The sequence below is a fragment of the Rhincodon typus genome, chromosome 28, assembly GCF_021869965.1.
Source record: "Rhincodon typus isolate 14 chromosome 28, sRhiTyp1.1, whole genome shotgun sequence".
Classification (NCBI taxonomy): Eukaryota; Metazoa; Chordata; class Chondrichthyes; order Orectolobiformes; family Rhincodontidae; genus Rhincodon; species Rhincodon typus.
In genome coordinates this window covers 17543061-17563851 of record NC_063359.1, presented here as the reverse complement: position 1 = coordinate 17563851, position 20791 = coordinate 17543061, and the positions used below count along the sequence as shown (strand labels likewise).

Below are 20791 nucleotides of genomic sequence, written 5' to 3'. Positions count from 1 at the left end.
CGTGCTCCCACGAGGAGCTCGAACAATTCATACACTTCACTAACACCTTCCACCCCAACCTTAAGTTTACCTGGACCATCTCTAACACCTCTCTCCCCTTCCTGGACCTCTCTGTCTCCATATCGGGCAACCACCTAGAAACCGATATTCATTTCAAGCCCACCGACTCCCACAGCTACCTAGAATACTCCTCCTCCCACCCACCTTCCTGCAAAAATGCTATCCCCTATTCCCAATTCCTTCGCCTCCGCCGCATCTGCTCCCAGGATGAGGCATTCCACTCCCATACATCTCAGTTGTCCTCGTTTTTCAAGGACCGTAACTTCCCCTCCTCGGTGGTCGAGAACGCCCTCAACCGTGTCTCCCACATCTCCCGCACCTCATCCCTCACACCCCGTCCACGCAATAAAAACCAAAAAAGAATCCCCCTCGTCCTCACGTACCACCCCACCAACCTCCGGATCCAACGCATCATCCTCCGACACTTCCGCCATCTGCAATCCGACCCCACCACCAAAGACATCTTTCCCTCCCCACCTTTATCTGCTTTCCGGAGGGACAACTCTCTCCGTGACTCCCTCGTCCGCTCCACACTCCCCTCCAGCTCCACCACACCCGGCACTTTTCCCTGCAACCGCAGGAAGTGCTACACCTGCCCCCATACCTCCTCCCTCACCCCCATCCCAGGCCCCAAGAAGACTTTCCACATCAAGCAGATGTTCACCTGCACATCTGCCAATGTGGTATACTGCATCCGCTGTACCCGGTGTGGCTTCCTCTACATCGGGGAAACCAAGCGGAGACTCGGGGATCGCTTTGCAGAACACCTACGCTCGGTTCGCAACAAACAACTGCACCTCCCAGTCGCGAACCATTTCAACTCCCCCTCCCATTCCTCAGACGACATGTCCATCCTGGGCCTCCTGCAGTGCCACAACGATGCCACCCGAAGGTTGCAGGAACAGCAACTCATATTCCGCTTGGGAACCCTGCAGCCCAATGGTATCAATGTGGATTTCACAAGTTTCAAAATCTCCCCTCCCCCTACCGCATCCCAAAACCAGTCCAGCTCGTCCCTGCCTCCCTAACCTGTTCTTCCTCCCACCTATCCCCTCCTCCCACCTCAAGCCGCACCTCCATCTCCTACCGACCAACCTCATCCCGCCCCCTTGACCTGTCCGTCCTCCCTGGACTGACCTATCCCCTTCCTAACTCCCTACCTACACTCACCTTTCCTGGCTCCATCCCTGCCTCTTCGACCTGTTTGTTTCCTCTCCACCTATCCTCTCTTCTATCCCTCTTCTATCCGCCTCCCACTCTCTCCCTATTTATTTCAAAACCCCCTTCCCCTCCCCCTTTTCTGATGAAGGGTCTAGGCCCGAAACGTCAGCCTCTCTGCTCCCATGATGCTGCTTGGCCTGCTGTGTTCATCCAGCCCTGCACCTTGTTGTCTCGGATTCTCCAGCATCTGCAGTTCCTACTATCTCTGTCACAAAGTCCATCTCTCAGTTTGTGAACAGTCAGGTGGGCCCAGACCCCACAAGCCACTGCAGCTGGAACACCACCATCTCTACCATAAAGCACCTGGGCCTGGCCATGTCCTGGACCCGTGCCACTGCTGCTGGAGCCGTGTCACTATTATTTGGCGCCAACTTGCCTCCACCGATGTTGCTGCTGCCATGAGTCCGTGCAAGGCCGATCTCGGCAATGCAGCTATCGTTGAAGCAGTTGGATCCTGAACTGGGCCCAAACTCGATGCTGGGCCCTATCAGGCCGAAACAGCGGGTGCCTCTCCTGGTTTACGTTGCTGCCACTGCCACCTCCTGGGCCCACCATTTCAACAAAGGAGCCCAACACTGTCAACGCTCCGGGAAGGAACCACTCCCATCGCTGTCGATATTCTGGGAAGGAACTGTTCCCACCACTGTCGATATTCTGAGAAGGAAACGCTCCCATCACTGTCGATATTCCTGGAAGGAAAACCCAACAGGTAGAATCTTATCGGGGCCTGAGTGCGACAGAAACTGATACAAATTCTGCTGAGGCCTTTCTCAATATTGGAAGCCTCTTGTGCTATTCTTTATGTTTTTGACAAATAGTGAGGAAAGTTTGTTGCTAGGCAGTGCACACTGTCAATTAAAGGGGCTTATAGCTTGTTAAACATCTTACTAATGGCGCAACACACCTCATTAATCTTCAGCCTTCTATCTCACCAAATGCATCAAATAGGCCTCAAGAAATTTCAACATGGAAATCAAAGCAAATACCTGGCAATATCATCTTTGTTTGCTCCAATGTCCTTTATGTTGGACACTGGGTACACAAATATACAGCCAAGCTTTATGGGCACTGGCCATATGCTATAGCTTCAGACATTGGCATCTAATTTGTGCTAGCCTCTAAGAACAATCATGGCACATCCTCAATTCACTTACAGAATGCTTTGTATCTTTGCCAGATGATATATCTGTTGTATGTATCAATTAGAAATGTGAAGTATTTCTGTTGTTTCTTCTCCTGAAGTTATTCATGCTCTTTGAGAAATATTTTCATATTTCAGGCAGGCATTTGCACAAAGATCATATCCAAGAACAGAGACACATGGATATATTAAAAATTTGAAAAAAAAACAGAATTGTTTTCAAACAGCATATAAATCATATTTAGGTTGTGCAAACTATATGTCAGAATCCCCAGCATCTCTCCGAAATCCACAAGTAGTTCTATGTGAGAAAATTATATAAAGCAACCCCATTTCATGATCAACCAGTAATGGATTTCGGTTTCTCTGTATGTTCATTAGATTATTTAATGTAATCTGCAATGCTGGGATTTACTCAAGTGATCTTAAAATTGTACATTTTGTGTTTGCCTTATTCATCATTATGTGCAATTTGCATCACAGCCAAGCTGCTGATGATTTGCTTTCATACTGTCCTAGCTGTTCAAGGTAGTTTTCACATTGAAATTTGTCCATTTTACTCTGAGTGGATCTCCCATTGTAAGGCAGAGAGGGGGATGTGTGAAGTAGGGTTGGTATGGAAAGTGTTGTAAGTTTTCTAAGAGAAAGGAAAGCTTGGAGAAGTCTCTAAGGATATTAGTTGGTAGCTCATACAAAAAAAAACCTCAAGATTGTCTTTTGTGGTAGTTCTGACACTAAATTGAAGACATCTGTGATCTCTGTCATCTCTGTTTCACTGATTGTCCCTTGGTCTCCTGTTCTCCCTGAGCTCTCTCAGGTCTTTTTGTTCTTTTTGCATGTCTTCCTGTTCTTTTTTCTTTCATTAACCTTTTCTGCTTTATTTGGCCTCAAGTCTACTTTTCTGTTCAGAGCTCTGATTTTTATCAAATTGAATGATGTTTGTCACGTTTGTCAGAAGCATGTGATGTTGTGTTTAATTAGGGGTAAATGTTCATGTTTCCTAAAGGGCCAAGTGGCTTTATATGACAATTGACGAAAGTTTCAGGACACCATTGCTGAGTTTGGTTTTATATTCCACATTTTTAAAAAAGATTAAATTAAAATTACAACAGCTGCCATGGTAAGATTTGAACTACGTCCCTGGATCACTAATTCCAGTGACAATGTCTACACCACTGCCTCCCTGACATCAGTAAGTATCAAAAGTGTACTTTTGGTCTATATCCAAATATAAACAGTGAACAGAAGTGATCCAATAATCGAAGACTGTGGGATCCCAATGTTCACGCTCAACTGCACCACAACAGAATCTGTCTTAATTCCCCGTACAGTTTTCTTCTCGTGTAAACTAGTTTTTAATTCAGTTTTCCATCCACTCTCTAAATTTGTACCGAGTTCCATTGCTTCCAAAACATAACCTGACATTAGTTAATGTCCGGTACAACATCTTCCTAACGTTTTCTGAATCATACTGCTTTCTTGTCAAGGAGTGAATAATTTTTGTTTTCCTTTTCTGATTGCAGTCTAAGTATGATCATTAGTGAGATTTGGTTTCACACATCATCTCGAGGACAGAGCTGGTATAACCTGACAGAAGTATGTAAATCTCACTGCTTACATCTGTTGCTTTTCAGGTGCTGAAAGGTTCCAAAAAGTTGATTCTGTCTGTGCGCTCAGTTGGCCGTATTCCAGGAGGCTACATCACCAACCACGTCTACACTTGGGTGGATCCACTGGGCCGCAGTGTTTCCCCACCACCCAACCTACTCGAACACAAGAGTAACACACCGCAGAGGAAGGAGAGCGAAAAGATGAGTAATCTTCAACTACTCCAAGATGGAGATGAGAAGAAGGTAATTTGTAATGTCTTCTGCTACGTTCAGTAAAACGTTTTTCTGAAGGATTGTGGGTAAAATACTTAGATGTCAGGAAACATGCTGGATGGTTCTCAATTGGACTTTTGTGTTGGAGTATTCCCAGCCCACCGGTTTGAATGACGTCCAAGCTAATGGGTGAAGGAAGAAACAGAAAATGTTGGTCGTTCTCACGAGGTGAAGTAGCATCTGGGTAGAGAGTTAATTCCATGCATTGATGACCTTTCTAATCTGGTGAACGTCCTCCATCTCGGCCAGTTAGATCATAAGATCATAAGAAGTGGAGCAGAAGTAGACCATACGGCCCATTGAATCTGCTCCACCATTTAATGAGATCATGACTGATCTGATAATCCTCAACTCCACTTTCCTACCTTTTCCCCATAACCCTTGATTCCTTTACTGATTAAAAATCTAACAATCTTAGCCTTGAATATACATAACAACCCAACCTTGTCAGTCCTCTGTTGTAAGGAATCCCTCATGTTCATTATCCTCTGAGAGAAGAAATTCCTTCTCATCTCTGTCTTAATTATGTGACCCTTTATTCTGAGATTATGCCTTCTGGCCCTGGACTCTCCCACAAGGTGAAACAATCTTCTCCTTTCTACCCTGTCAAGAGTCCTGAGAATCTTATAAATTTCAATAAAGTCACCTCTCATTCTTCCATAGTTTGAGTTTGGACTGACTCAATCTCATTCCTTAGGGGTGTGAACACACTACCTCATAACTTGGCTTGAATTTAACAGCCTCAGCTGGAGAGATCACAGGAATAACTAAATGAACAGTGTGGGAGGCAGCAAAAATCGACATATCAAATTTGGAAGTGAAAATCTGAATTTGAGGATGAAATACATTATTGGAACAGAATAAAAAGGGTTTTATTTGCACCAACTAAAACTATAGCTGGTCTGAAAGCATTGAATGCTTATACTGTGTGCCAAGCATAGAAAAACGTTCACTTCTGCATCACTTGACTTCTGTCACTATGATTTGCAATTGAATAGGATAATATAGAATATATGGTGAAGTATCAGTATTGGGTGGATTTTGAAAGCTGTATGATGAGAGATGAGTTGGGTGGAAAGATTTCTTTCACTAAATCAAAGAACTTCTTTGAGCATTTCTGGAAATTAGTGCCTTGAGAAAGCAATACAATCACAGATAGAGCCGTAGTCCCCTAGGACTGTCTGACTGTGTGTTTTATCTAGTCATTAGCTGAACCGTGTGGATAAGGTAGATTATGGATTTGGTGCCCCGGATGTTTTATCGTTGATCTAGGCAACATTAGCATATTATAATTGGCCTAAGAAGTCATGGTGCGCAAAGAGATGAATTTGTGAATATTCTTACTCCTGCGGGCTGTTCAGTGATCAATTCCAGTTGGAAATCTGTGTCTGTGAAGACTAACTAACAAATAACTTGGCTCTTCCTGCTTACAGTTCAATAGCACATGCTTAACCAATCATTTTAGGAACATATGAATTTCAAGCAGGAGTTGGCCACTTGGAATTTCCAATTTCCACAGGATCTTGTATGTTTCAGTAAAGTCAATCTTTTTTATTAAGCTCCTGTAGCTACAAGTCTAGCCTGTCTAAACTTTCCTCACAAGCCAACTAGTCCATGCCAGATATTACTCTGGTAAATGTTCTCCAATCTGTTTCCAATGCATTTACATCCTTACTTAAATAAGGAGACCAATACTGTGTACAATACTCCAGACGTGGTCTCATCAATGCCCTAAATAACTCCCTACTTTTTATATTCAATTCCCCTTACAATTAACAATAATGTTCTGTTAGTTTCCTAATTACCTGCTGTACTAGCATACACCCTTTTGTGATTGATGCACAAGAACACCCATATCCCTCGATATTTCAAGTCCAATGACTCTGCCTTCTCCCCACAGATACCACCAGACCTGTTGGGTTTCTCCAGCAATTTCTATTTTTGTTTCAGATCTCAGTCCTTTGTTTTATTCCCTCTATATCTCAGAGGTCTGCAATCTCTCACCATTTAGATAGAATGCTTTGTGCTTATTCGTCTTGCCAAGTGGACAATTTCAAATTTTCCCACATTGTGATTCAATTGCCAAATCTTTTCTGCTCACTTAATCTATCTATATCCTTTTGTAGCCTCCCTATTTCCTTTTCACAAGTTAATTTCCTAACTATCTTTGTGTCAAGAGCAAATTTGGCAAGCATAACCTCCGTCCCTTCATCAAAATCATTCTTATAGATTGTAAACTTTTGAGATTCCAGCCCTGATCCCTGTGGCACACATTTGTTACATCAAGCCAACCTGAAAAAAAAATTATGAGTACTCACTGTTTCCTGTTCGCTAGTCAATCTTCTATCCATGCCAATATGTTACCACTATTCCATGGGATTTTACTTTCCATAATCACCTTTGATGTGGCATTTCTGGAAATAATAAACCCACCAGTTCCCTTTCATCCACAGCACATATTACTTCTTCAAAGAAGTCCAATAAACTGTACACACATGATTTCCCTTTCACAAAGCCATGTTGACTCTGCCTGATTACCTTGAATTTTTCTGAGGGCCCGACCATAACATGTCTAATAGCAGCTTCCAGCATTTTATCATTGACAAGTGTTAAGCTAACTGTTTGGTAGTTTCTTGCTCTCTGTCTCACTCCCTTTTTGAACTAAAGAACTATATCTTCTAATTTCCAATCTAATGGAATCTTCCCCAAATTTAGGACATTTTGAATAATTAAAACTAACACATCCACTATCTTATTCGTCACTTCTTTTTGACCCTAAGATGAAGTGTATCAAGACGCATAGACTTCTCAGCCACATATAAATGCAATTTATTTCGTACCAGTTCCCTGGTGACTGCAATTTTCATGAGTTCCTTCTTCTCTTCCATTTCATGATTTACAGCTATTTCTGGGATATTCTTGTATTCTCTGTGGTGAAGACCAATGTAAAATACCTGTTCAATTCACCTGCCATCTCCTTCTTTTTCACTATTGATTCATCAGACTCATTTTCCATATGACTAATGCTTTGTTGGTCATTGCCCAGCTTTATGTTAAGAGTAATGCCTGTTTTGGATAAGAAACTAAGATTGTCTGCTCTCTAGACCTGCTCCTGAGCACCAAGTTATGGTCTTTGATGGGGAGAGAATAGTATAAATTTGTAAAAAGTAGTAACAATAGAATGTGGTGAAAGAGAATCCATGAGGAAAAAGACCAAAATAATGGATCAGCGAGAATGACAAAGGAAAGTTGAAAGAAGAATAAGCATTGTGGCTATTAGAGAGCATGGGCAGAACCTGGAAAAACAGGCATCTAAAACATTGAGCTGTTCTCAGGAGATTTTTTGTTAAAAACCGAAAGAACTGCGGATGCTGTAAATCAGGAACAAAAGCTGAAGTTGCTGGAAAAGCTCAGCAGGTCTGGCAGCATCTGTGAAGAAAAAATCACAGTTGTTGTTTCAGGTCTGGTGACCCTTCCTCAGATTTTTCTTTAATTTGGTTGTTCTGACAGAATGGATCAACTGTTTGCTGTTGGTGAAGATGTGAAAAGAAACAGTGAACAACAATTTAAGGAGACTGACAATAGAATCAAAAAGGACATGACGAAAGCCTTTCTTTTCATTTAGACATTGATTTAGGATCTGGAATCCACTGCCTCAGAATGTGGTGGCAGCAGATTTAGTTATAGCCTTAAAAATTGAATTTGATGATTATCTGAGGATAACACATTTGCAGAACTCTGGAGAAAAGTCAGGGAAGTGAGACTGGCTTAGTGGTTCTTACAGCGAGCCAAAATGTACATGAACGGCCTCCCTCCACACTGTAACCATTCTATGATTCTAAATAAGTAAACCTCTCTATTACACTTCAATTCAGTGACAATTCTAACTAAAATTTGTTTGTCAGTAATGATTTCCAAAATAGCTCAGTACTGCCGCTCTACTCATTGACAACTTCCTCCAGCTCAATGTTGTCTGTCCACAATAATTTTCTAGTTACGTTTCTCATTCCTACCCCTAACCCACTCTGTTCTTTTTTTTGAGGAGCTTCTGTTACCAGCTGTTCGAGGTTTTGTCAAATTTGTCAAACCCATGCTTGTCAGATATCTGGTGACTAACTGAAATGTAGTACTTAATGGAAGGGTGGTAGGAATATATAAACATGTTGAGGTCAAGTTCATTTCAAATGACAAAGTTGCCAATGAGATCTCAAACATCATATTAGACTTGGTAATCTGATACATAACAAGAGTATTCTGAGATATTCTATGATTGATAATAATTGACCTGCCAGTCTATTACTGAACAGAACATAAAATGGGAGATCTGTCACTTGGATCTAGATAATACTGCAAACCAGTAGCCCAGGCTTATCTGGAATGTGTTGATTAACTTTGCAGTTTCGAATGGATAACCCTAAGCAGTAGTGGTGGGCACATGTGACCTTGGCTTGGTCAACCTACACCTCAGTTCTCTGGAATTATGCATTTGAGAAGCACATTCTTCTGCAGAAAGAGTCTGCTGTGTATATCATGCAAACAAATGTTCCAGAATATAGATTTTTCAGTGTCTCAGTTTGAGGCCAATTAAACATAGTGGCGGTTTCCTTATATGTCAAAGACCTCACAGACCACAAACTTACTCTTTCTAATGTACTGTCTGCAAGTCACAACACAGGAGAATTGAGTGGTTGCAAGGATGTGTGGAAGTGCAGTATGCCAAGATTCCATATTTTCTCTGATTTAAATAAATAAAATATTACCATGCATCATTTACCATTTCTTATGTGGTGAGTCTAATGCTGTCCACATTATAACTTTAAGCTGAACTGTCAATATTTATTAGTGTTTTCAGAAAGAAACGATGCCATACCTTTCATGATTATTAGATTTTGTGACCTTTACATTTTTATGAGTCTTTTATGAGTGTTGTGTGTCCTTATTCTAATGCAAATAAGAACAGTTCACTCATCTGCCAATGTCTGTGAGGAGCAATGGTGACAGTGTTAGGAACTTAGTATATGGAAAGAATGATAAACTCAATGAGTTAGAAAGAAAACACTGTACAACTGATGAAATATTCATGGTTACCATAGTGAAGTTGCTTTAGCTTTGAAAAAAAGTCCACACTTGGAATTTTCATTTTCTCCATGTTTTCTCTGAAGTTTAACCTTAAAATCGCTAATGTGATCGTCCACATTGGACACCTTAATAAACTGTCTGGAGGTATCGTGTAACGAATCACCAGGGAAATAGTTAAAAATAAGTGACATAATAATGACAGCCGCAACAGGATATAAGCAAACCAGCTACTGGACTCAATGCTGCAGTAAGTGATGAACAAATCTCGCATGGCAGCGTCTGCCTCACGAGTATATAAAACAACGGCCATTAATGCTGCTTGTTCTTTTTTTTACAAAGAGTTATACTTTCAACCATTCATGTGATGCTAATATTCTTAAAGGTAAAGGTGACATTCCTGAGAGATTACCATTGCCCAGAGATCAACCAGTTTATTTTCGGCATTAGATGTTCATTATTAAACTCTGCTCAATGGGAGTTATAAAAATGAATTACTTCCTTACAGTGCCTTTCACAACCTCCCAAAGTACTTTACAGCTAATGAAATCCATTTGAAAAGTAAACACTGCTGTAGGCAGCTAATTTTTGAGGAGCAAATTCCCAGAGTCAGCAATGAAATAATATTTTTTCATATACTTACAGAATGTGGGTGTCACTGAATGGGCCAGCAGTTGTTGCCCTTCCTTTCTTGCCCTTAAGAAGGTGATGGTGAGTTGACTTCTCAAACTGCTGTCTGTTTGGTATAGGTTGACCCACAATGTCAATAAGAAGGGAGCTTCAGAATTTTGACCCAGTGACACTGAAGGAATGCCAATATATTTCCAACTTTGGAAGTTAAGTGGCTTGGAGGGGAACTTGCAGTTGATACTGTTTCTATGTACCTGCTGCCCTTGTTTCTCCAGATGGAAGTGGTCATGGGTTTGGAAGGTGCTGCCTAAGGAGCCTTGATAAATTTCTGTAGTACATCTTGATGATGATATACACTGCTGCTACTGAGTATTGGTGCTGGAGTGACTGAATGTCTGTGAATGTGGTGCCAATCAAGCCAGCTTCTTTGTCCTGGATAATGTCAAGTTTCTTGAGTGTTGTTGGAGCTGCACCCATCCAGGCAAGTGAGGGTTATTGCCTTACACTCCTGACTTATGCCTTGTAGATGATGGACAGTCTTGGAGGCATCAGAGGGTGAGTTACTCACTGCAGGATTCTTTTTATATGGCTAGGCCAGTTCAGTTTCTGCTCAATAGTAACCCCCAGGATGTTGATAGTGGGGAATTCAGTGATGGTGATGTTATTGAATGTCAATGGGTGATGGTCAAATTCTGTCTTGTTAGAGATGGTCATTGTCTGGCATTTGTGTGCTGCAAATCTTGCTTGCCACTGCTCAGCCCAAGCCTGAATATTGTCCAAATCTTGCTGCATTTGGGCATGCACAGCTTGATCAGATCATGTGTTTTAAGTAAATTGAAGAACTGTAGATACTAGAAACAAAAACAGAAATTGTTGGGGAAAATCAGCAGGTCTGGCAATATCTGTGGACAGAAAGCACAATTAAATTCCAGTGACCCTTCTGCAGATCAGTTCTGAGGAAGGGTCACTGAGCCCGAAACATTGACTCTGCTTTCTCTCCACAGATGCTGCCAGTCCTGCTGAGTTTCTCTGGAAATTTTTGTTTTTGCATCTGTTTTTAATTGTTGATTAAGGGTTAACTATTGGGCAGGACATGGTGCTCTTTTTTGAAACAGAATCTTTAAGTCTAATAGAGATAAAGGACAGATCTCCCCTCAGAACTGCACATTATTGACTCTGAGAGGAAAAAACAGTTAAACTGGTAAATGAAACATACAAGTCTGAATAAAAACCAAAATTCTGTATGGTGTTTCCAGTTAGACAAGTATGCTTCATTTACCAGTATTAATGATTATTTTACTGTTTCTTTTCCTTCAAGAATATAAACTCGGATTATGCATTCAAGGATTGGAGTGGGTTTAATCTCACAAGCTTCTGAGACAGAGAGAAGACTGCTGTGTCTGAATCACAGGATATAGCCTACTGCATCAAACAGTGAGAATGATGATTGACACCAATAGGTCTGAAATATATTAAAGTCACTTACCCAAGATGTGAATAGGCAGATGACCTGCTCTATGGAGAGGACCAGCTGAGAATCAATTCCTTTATTAATTCCTTATGGACTGTGCTGCAGGACAGTGAAGCTCCATCTATTTAGTTAAAGGTGAAAGCTTAGTTGCCTCAGCTGGTTATATATTTTAACTCTGCACATTGCGAGACCTTGCTGACTATTCCCTTTCTAATCCTAAAACTCAAAGGCATGACAGCCAGTTCTAAGTCCTGGGTATTCCTGATCAGTCCTTTGAATATTTATTTCTTTGGATATGTTCCATTTATTGCATTCTGCCTCGAAGAAGCATTGCTTTTTTATGATGAAGACATTTTACAAAGTTATTGTAAATTGTACAATTGGCTAATTGTTATACCTTAGTCTGGAATTCTGTCACATTTTTCAAACTAAGAGTGGCATCATCGTTTAAGTGTATTTGTTTTCTACTTGCTTAACAGTAAAGTATTGACACTGAGCAAATGTCTTTGATAGTTTGCACAGCCGCTTTCCTCTGCTGTGTTAATGATACCCTGGCAGAGATAATACCCAAAAGTTAGATGCAGCCCAGCTCAAAGTCACCTGATAGTGATTTTCTTTACCATTTAATTTATTTTCTGTGACATGCTCTAGCAAAATGGAGTCAGTTTTAGTACAGTTTATTTTCTTTTAAAATCCTGTCTCCCAGCACCCCCACACAGAGGTCTGTACAATAATTCATAATGACTGTAATTCCTTTTTTTTCCACTATGCTGGGATAGTGTGGCCTTCAAATTGAACAAGGGCTGAAAATGAGTTTATGGATCACAAGATAACAAGGTGCAGAGCTGGATGAACACAGCAGGCCAAGCAGCATCAGAGGAGCAGGAAAGCTGACATTTCGGGCCTAGACCCTTCTTCAGAAAATCACAATGCAGTATTACCCCATACACATAGGTGCTGCTGCAACACTCATGCTGCCTACCAATATAAATTATCATAGCCTACAGTCAGTGCTAGGAAAACAATTGACAGAATATATGACTGAGGAGGGGTTGGAAAATCACAAGAGGATAGCAAGAGTTAAAGATCGGTTGCACTACTTGATGGCCAAGCTGCATGTGTAAAGGGGAATGCACAGTTTGATTGGAGCAGGAGATGGAAGTTATTCTAAAACCTTGACGTGCTTTAACCGAATGGGGATGCACTGCACCCATGTCTGCTGCCACATCTGCAGGCTTCAAACAACAACTTCAACCAACTTGAAAAACAATGAAGCATCCTGACAATTGCAGGAAGAGCCAGCAGAGTTCAACCCTAGTTGTGGATCTACTTACATGGTGCTAGTGGGCAGTCTTTCTTGCTGCTGATTGCATATGTGCAATCATGGTGAACTGAAGTAATGAGCTCAATGATGTCAACTCAGTGTTTGACACTGACTGACCTCTGACTTGCTGAATTAGGCATCTCCAGTTGATGCTCACCGAATGGTATGTGGTGTGGTCAGGCTGGGGTGTTTATGGGTGTGCAGTGTGGACACTGTCTTGGAAGTAAAATAGCACGTGCAGCCTTGGAAAACTAGGCACAATAGAATCCAGGTCTTCAGCCAGGGAATCTGAATTCCAATGTAGTAGGGGCGAAGTCATCAATAATTTCTATAGAAATACTTCAATAGAAGCTATTTGAAATGGTCTTAACGCCCTAGCACAGAGTAAAAAATAACCAACACTTAAAGAGCCACAGGCTAATTAAGAACACAGAACAAATCTGTAAAAGGAATTGAATCTTTGAAAAATTTATAGGTGTTCCTGGAAGGCAGTAAAACTTGATTGACAAAGGAATATCAAGGATATTCTGAGCTTTGCTTTTTAAAACGTCTTCAATAAGTTTCTGCAAAGGAGTGTTGTTGATGAGACTAAGATATTAAGGCCAACGTGAGAGAGACTGGGGTAAAGAGAAGGCTTACAGAGGTTGTAATAGTGGGGGTTCAGGGATTTGAGGGGGCGTAGGGTTCACGATTGCTGACTACCATGCTGACAGCAATCAAAGGTGGATTTGATGATCACAGAGAATTTCAATCATGGGGAATGACCCTATCATATGGAGTAGGAAACAGATTTTTTTCACAAGCAGCAACAGCACACTCCTGGTCCAAAAGCAGTGCCGAAGAAGCATTTACTTCTTCCATGTGGCAGTTCTCATGTAGTCTTGGACAAGTAACAAATGCCTTGAGTTTTTTTTTGGATAGAGTAAAACTCCAATGTTTGTTTGTTCCTGGATAAGCTCCTGTACAGAACCAAACTGCTTTCGTTACATACATACTTTGTGTATGTACATTTTTATGAATAAGGTATATTTTTGAAATTAAAAGAAGTTCTTATCTCCCTTAAGCTAACAGCTTTCCCAAGAGCTGGAAGATGTGACCTACCTGTGTCACAGTTGGAAGAGAGATGGAATCTGAGGCCTTAAGATATTTAAAGAAATGTATTTTAAAGACACATTGAAAAGAGTTACCTGCCCCTTGTGAGCAGGATGAATGTCTATTCCCAACCACCAACTCTCTCCATTCAGTTACATTTAAACCAGAAATGTGTGGGTTTGGGCCAGGGTTTGAAATTATTAAAATGCCAACAGTTGTTGTGTCATGGAATACTCCCCACTTGCCTGGTTGAATGCTGCTCCAGCGACACTCAAGAAGTTTGACAATGACCAGGACGAAGCAGCCTGCTATATTAGTATCAGATTCACAAACACCATGTATTATTTACAAAATACACTGCAGAAATTCACCAAAGGTCCTTAGGCAGCACCTTTCAAACCCACAAACGCTTCCACCTAGAAGGACAAAGGTAGCAGATACATGGAAACACAATCACCTGCAAATTCCTCTCCAAGCCACTCACCATTCTGACTTGGAAATCTATTGCTGTTCCTTCCCTGTTGCAGTGTCAAAATCCTGGCATTCCCTCCCTTAGGGCACTGTGGGTTTATCTACTCCAACTGGATCACAGCAGTTCAGGAAGGCAACTCACTGCCACCTTCTAAATGGGAGCTAGGGAGAGCAATAAATAGTGGCATAGCCAGTAAGGCCCATATTCCATAAGTGAATTTTAAAAAATCTAACTTGACCTAAACGGATCTGTTCTTAAAGGTTAAAATTCATTCCCTTCCCCTCTCTCTCTCTGTTGCTCAACCTGCTGATTGTTTTCATGATTTTTACTTTGAATTTCCTGAATCTGCAATATTTTTCTTTAATTTCAGTTGGTTGTGTAGGTGGATGTCAAATGAAATTTAATTAAAAGAGTGATGTGGGCTGATCTGTTTTGGGAAGAAGAAATGGACAGTTACAATTGCACCTTAAGCAGTATAAAGGATGAAGGGTTCAGATACATGCACTAGAAGGACAAGTTAATTTAAAAAAAACTTTTGAAATCCTAGAATAAGGCTGTGCAGAAGGTGACCATTTGGCCCAGTGGGTCATCTGGGATATCTCTTTTGAAGAGTAGTTCAGTTATTCCCATTCCCCTGCTTATAGGTCAGATCCCTGCAACATTTCTTCTCCTTCAAAGATTGATCCAATTATTTTTGGATGGCAGCTTTTGAATTTGTCACCATCATCCATTTGTGTCAGACCATGGATTTCAAGTCCTAACGGTATAGGCTTCAAGGCTCTGTAAATAATTTCAAAATCAGTAAGTTAATGCCAGATCTATGCATGTTATTTGTTAAGCCTGGTTGGAATTTTGTGACTAGTTGTGACTGTTCTCTTTAACAAAATGTGGGAAGGCAGTGCTTGGAGAAGTTACCAGGGATAAGGGATCTTTGTTATGAAAAGAGAGAAGAGAAATTGCAGGGTTGGGGGTGGTGGTGGTTGGGGGTGGTGCTCAGTTCATTTTAAAAAACAATGTTTAGAGATTTGATAGAGATATTTAGAAATATGAAGTTTTGACAAGATAAATAGGGGAAAATGTTTCCCTTGTTTAGTGAAACTAATAAAAAAAAGCCACTCTATCACCAAAGCAATGATGAAAGAGGATAGGAGAATCATTTTTATGTGGTGAAGTTTTTGGCTATGGAACTCATCAAGGTTTTAAAGCTGAAGTCAATAAATATTTCAAAAAGATAAACTGAAAAAGATATACTATAAGGTCCAGGGAAATGGAGTGAGATATTGGAAATGTTTTTCAGTGGGATGGCACTGGCAAGCACTGCAAAATGATTTTGTTGTGAACTTCCTGGGATAAGGTGCATGCAGGTACAGTGGCAATGTTTAAAATACATTTGAATAAGTACACAAATAGGAAAGGTTTGGAGGGATATTGGCCAGATGCATGCAGATGGGACTAATTTAGTTTGGGAACATGTCCAGTGTGGACTATTTGGACTGAAGGGTGTGTTTCCATGTTGTATGATTCTATGACTCTAATGTTATCTCTGATCTGTCGTCAAGAATGGGTCATATTGGATCAGCTGCTGTAGACGTGTAGTTCATAACAAGATGTGCATCCTGCAGACAACCTTCTTTTGCTTTTTTACATGACTGTTTGAAGGCAAAATTACTCTATTTGATCCTCACATTTGAAAATTAAATCAAAGAAAGGAGGAGACAATTATAAATATTATTCTGGAGTTTGCTGTTTTAAAAGTAGCATATAAATTCAATTTGTTGTATTATACTGCATTAAACACCAGATATTTATTGATATTTATTGTGATGGTCTAGATTCTTGCTTTGAATAATTCAACCAAATTGACAGGGCCCAGTTAAATTCAGCACTCAGTAGGCAACAGCGAATACCAACGCAGAAGCTGAATTCTAACTGTCTCCTCGTCTATTGCAATGATGACACTTTATCCTACCTTGAATTGTTCTGTTCTTAAAGATGGCAGGGATTGGGTGAAGAGAGGGAAAAGAATAAAGGATACATGTTCACGTACAACAAATCTTCAGGTTAAACTGCAGACTTTAGACAATGTATGCCTACCTACAAAAAAAAAGTAATTACACAAACAAACTGCATAATTATCCAAAGAATTCCCAACTCAATGAAGATTAATTTACTGCACAGATGTCGCTGTGGATCTTGCAATGCACAGAGAGTTCAAGCTGTGAAGTGCACATACACTGATTTTAATTACTCTCATTGCCTAACATATGAAATGCTGGCTCCTTTATTATGAAATACGGCTGTTACATTTCACACATACTGGTTGTCACTTTGATAAAATTACCACTTGTTCATGCTGTATCTTTATGTAACCCTTGCTAATAATTTATTAGGTAAGTGGATGAATACTGGGCCAAAATTGCACGAATGTATCACAGTGCACTGTGCTCTCGTCCAGTGGTTAATTTTAAGTCAAATTTAATTGTTTAGAAATATATATTTTCAGTTCAACAATCTAAAAGGCTGAATGAGCCATCAGTTGCTGGATGATTTGAAATAAAAGAACAGGGACTTTGCTTTTTGAAGATCTGGGTTTTGCTTCAATTGAGTCCTTTCCCACATATGAAACTATCATGATCAGTACTGTGGCTTTTAGTCAGAAAATTTGTTTGAGAACACCAAATGTACTGTCTGTGCATTAAGGAGAAGATTGAACTTAATGACAATGCTTTTACAATCAATTAGAGTATCCTGGTAGTCAAAAGTGCAGGGATACTGAATTTGAGCAAATTATGGCGTAGATTTTCACGACCTGTGAATGGTACATTCGCCAAGAGAACATGATAATCCATTGCCTACCAATATGTTTTCTTCAGGTATAGCCATGCTATTGATAACTGAAATGCATTTCATTCCGTCCGATTCATTACTACTTTTGTTTCACCATTGTGCAGGTAAACCTTGTCCTTGATGATGGGAAGTCATTGGGCCTGATGATCCGAGGTGGTGCTGAATATGACTTAGGAATTTACATCACAGGAGTGGACCAGGGATCTGCAGCAGAAAGTACAGGACTGAAGGTACCATTATTTAATGTGCTGACATTTTCAAACAGAGAATGCCCACATATATTGGCTTGTACTGTTGGATGTTTCAAATCAAGCAGAATTAACTTTATGCCTATGCTTAAAGATGTTACTATGGACGTTAGGTCATAGGTTCATGTCAACTGGGATCACACATTATAGTCACTTTTTAAAACATTTACGCCTGGGAAATGTGTCACACTGGAATGGCTGCACTTATTGCCCTCTCCTGGTTCCCTGGAAAATGATTATTCATCTCCTCCCTCGGTAATTATTTCACAATTTTTGTTAAACCACTTAAGAAGTCATGTTGGTCTGGACACTCCTACATGCCAAACAGGGCAGGGCTCACAGACTTCATTTCCTAAAGGTCATTACTAAACTGCTCAGTTTTATCATATTGTAGAAGTATTCATAGATGCTTTATTTTCCCCAGTGACATTTCACTAGATTTATTGATCTGATTTTGTAACCAGCTGTCATGTGATATGTATTTCAAATCTCTGCCTTGCTAGGCTTGTATCGTAAGTATGATACTATTAGTTCTTTTGTAGAACAGAACTTGAGCATGACTGAAAAATTTTAAACTAGACAGCTTGACTCTAATTGGCCAATCTTTGGAGTGTTTGCCTGCATGCTTGGCATCACACTAGCACTGAAAGTCATATACCAGATCATTCATTTGTGTGATAAGCAGAACACCTTGTTAGCTTGGTGGCAGCATCCTGTTAGTGGCAGTGCTAGCAATGCAGGCATTATACCCCAAAGACAAGCGGATCATATCAAACAGCGAATCCATTTGGCTATTTACAATAAGCAAGGTACCGACTGTATCCAACCCGTCTACACTTACAAAACTCACACCACCATGTCCTAACATTCGATGTGATTCTGAAAAGGACAACATTGGTTATATTATTCTGAATAAGCGAAGAATTCCATTGACAATCAATTTAGGATCATCAGTCAGGCTCATGATATGAGCGCAGTTCAAACTGGTATTGCAAGTGGAAGCTACGTATATTAATATACAGGACCCCTTTCTTTGCAGACAGAAGGGACATTTGCATGCACTCTGCCTGTTTCAATTCAACATAAAAGGCCATTCACTGGTTTGTTTCTCAGGGCAATGCCTTGACCAATCGGAGTCAACTTGCCTGGTTTAACTTAACCTGGAAAATTTAACCACAGCCTGGCAGTTAACAGTCAATCAATGTTTACTACTGCTTTCTCTATAGCAACATCTCTACCAATCAGAGCTCACTTGCTAACCAATCAGCACGCTCTTCTTGTGCAGAATAAATGTTGATTTCCCCTCTATGAGTATTGTTGCAATTATCCCGATGGGTACAAGATGAAAAGGTTCAAGAAAATGTTTCTTTTTTTTTCAAACACTCCCATGCTATTGTAAACCTGTTCCAGGCAGGCACAGAGACAAGTTTTTTTTGTATAAGCCAGTTAGTATCTGAAAGGGTTAACTGCAATCATGTGATATGCTCCATCCATCAGTATATAAAGGACTGTTCCTAGAAGGAGTGAACTATCTTATATTCCACTTTCTAAGTGCTAAGTTTCATGTGGCGGAATAATAATGTGTAATAACACTTAAGACTCAGGTCTCACAAAGACACTATCATGTAATTCTGATACGATGTAATTAACTAGTAATTACTATTTAATAAACCAATGGTTAACAAATTCAGCTTCCCTTCTGCTGAAGAGTTCATGTGGACATCCTTCCCCAGTATCAATAACTTAGACTAAAGCCAATAAGGATTGATGACAGTAGATCTACCCAAGGTGTCTCAGATGGTTTCAGCGGACATATCCCCAACATATACCAGAGTCGAAACTCAACCACTGAGAGAGTGGAAATTCTGAAGGCAATCCACCATTGAATTCATTCATACATTTCTGAGCACTTGATAAGTGAGGTATTGGAAGGGGCATTTAAAGATGCCAAGAAGCTCATAGGACACTTTTTTACTTATTCTAAAGTGACGGGGAAGGTGGCAGGAAGTGCACATAATAAAAAGGTTGGCACCAAAGAACTACCCACCGCTTTCCACCACCTCGGCAATTACGTTCACGTCAAGAAGATCCAAACCACCACCAATGAAGGGTCTTTGATTGATTGAGACAATGTAAGAGCCTCAATCCACCAATTAATTATCTTCATGACTGGGAAAATAGGGCAACCTAGGTTGTAAGTTAGCCTTGATTTTCCCTAATTACAGGGCATTTAAGTTGGCTCACAGATGGGGGGATAAGTGTGGCTGCTATTTGATGGCTGCCTCCCGCACCCGATGAAAGCCGAACTAAAAGGAATCACTTGCCATTTTTCTGGTCACCATTTTCAGATGTTGCTGTGCCTTTCTGTGCCAGCTTCAGCTGGGGACAGGCATCCCCACTATAGGACTAGATTGGCAAAGAAGTCCACTGGGTCACCCTTTGGCACTTGATCCAGCAGCTTTCCTCACTGGCAGAGGCTCATTTACTCTTAAAGACTGCACTTTGCAGCACAGAAGGATGTCATTCAGCTCTTCAACTATCGTAGAATCCCTACAGTGCAGAAGCAGGCCATTCAGCCCATCCATTTGACAATGACCCTCCAAAGTGTATCCCACCCAGACCCACCCCCTACCCTAATACCCTGCATTTACCATGACTAACACATCTAGACTGCACATCCCTGGACACTATGGGCAATCCACCCTAACCTGCACAATTTGGACTGTGGGAGGAAACTGGGGCACCCAGAGAAAACCCCATACAGACACGGGGAGAATGTGCAAATTCCATACAAACAGTTGCCTGAGGGTCGAAGAGAACCTGGGTCCCTGGTGCTGTGAGGCAGCAGTGCTAACCACTGAGCCACCGTGCCACCCTAAAATATTGTGAATCAATATCGAAGAGCAAGTATTTTCTACGTTACATAGAATCATAGAATTAATTACATTCCCCAGCTATTACCCCATAATTTTGCAAATTAGTCCTCTTCAAGTAAGTGCCCAATTAGTCTTTGGTATGTGGTTTGATTCCTCTGCCTAAGGACAGATCCTTGGTTCACTCTCTGTTGATACTTCATCCTGAGCCATCTTCTTGGCAGTGCTTGTTTAGCAGAGGTGGTTTGTCATTGCTTTCTATGCTTGGGGACAGGACAAGGAGACAGATCCCAAGTCCACCTCAGGAACAGCAATTGAATTCTTGCTGTTGGTGTTGTTCTGAACGATATTCTAGCCATCTTTTCAACTGCAATAACCAGCCCCAACATACCAAATTGCTCTTTGAAAATGAAAATTGAACCTGATTCTTCCAGTTTCAGAAAGTACATAACA

General features: G+C 40.7%; 1 protein-coding gene across 1 annotated transcript in view; it reads left to right on the top strand.

The window, feature by feature from the left end:
* whrna (whirlin a) overlaps window positions 1–20791 on the top strand; it is a 277019-nt gene that overhangs the window by 55000 nt on the left and 201228 nt on the right. The window contains exons 5-6 of the mRNA XM_048613360.1: window positions 4057–4275; window positions 17322–17447. Coding sequence (XP_048469317.1) covers window positions 4057–4275; window positions 17322–17447 — 345 coding nt within the window. The remainder of the gene's footprint in view (window positions 1–4056; window positions 4276–17321; window positions 17448–20791) is intronic.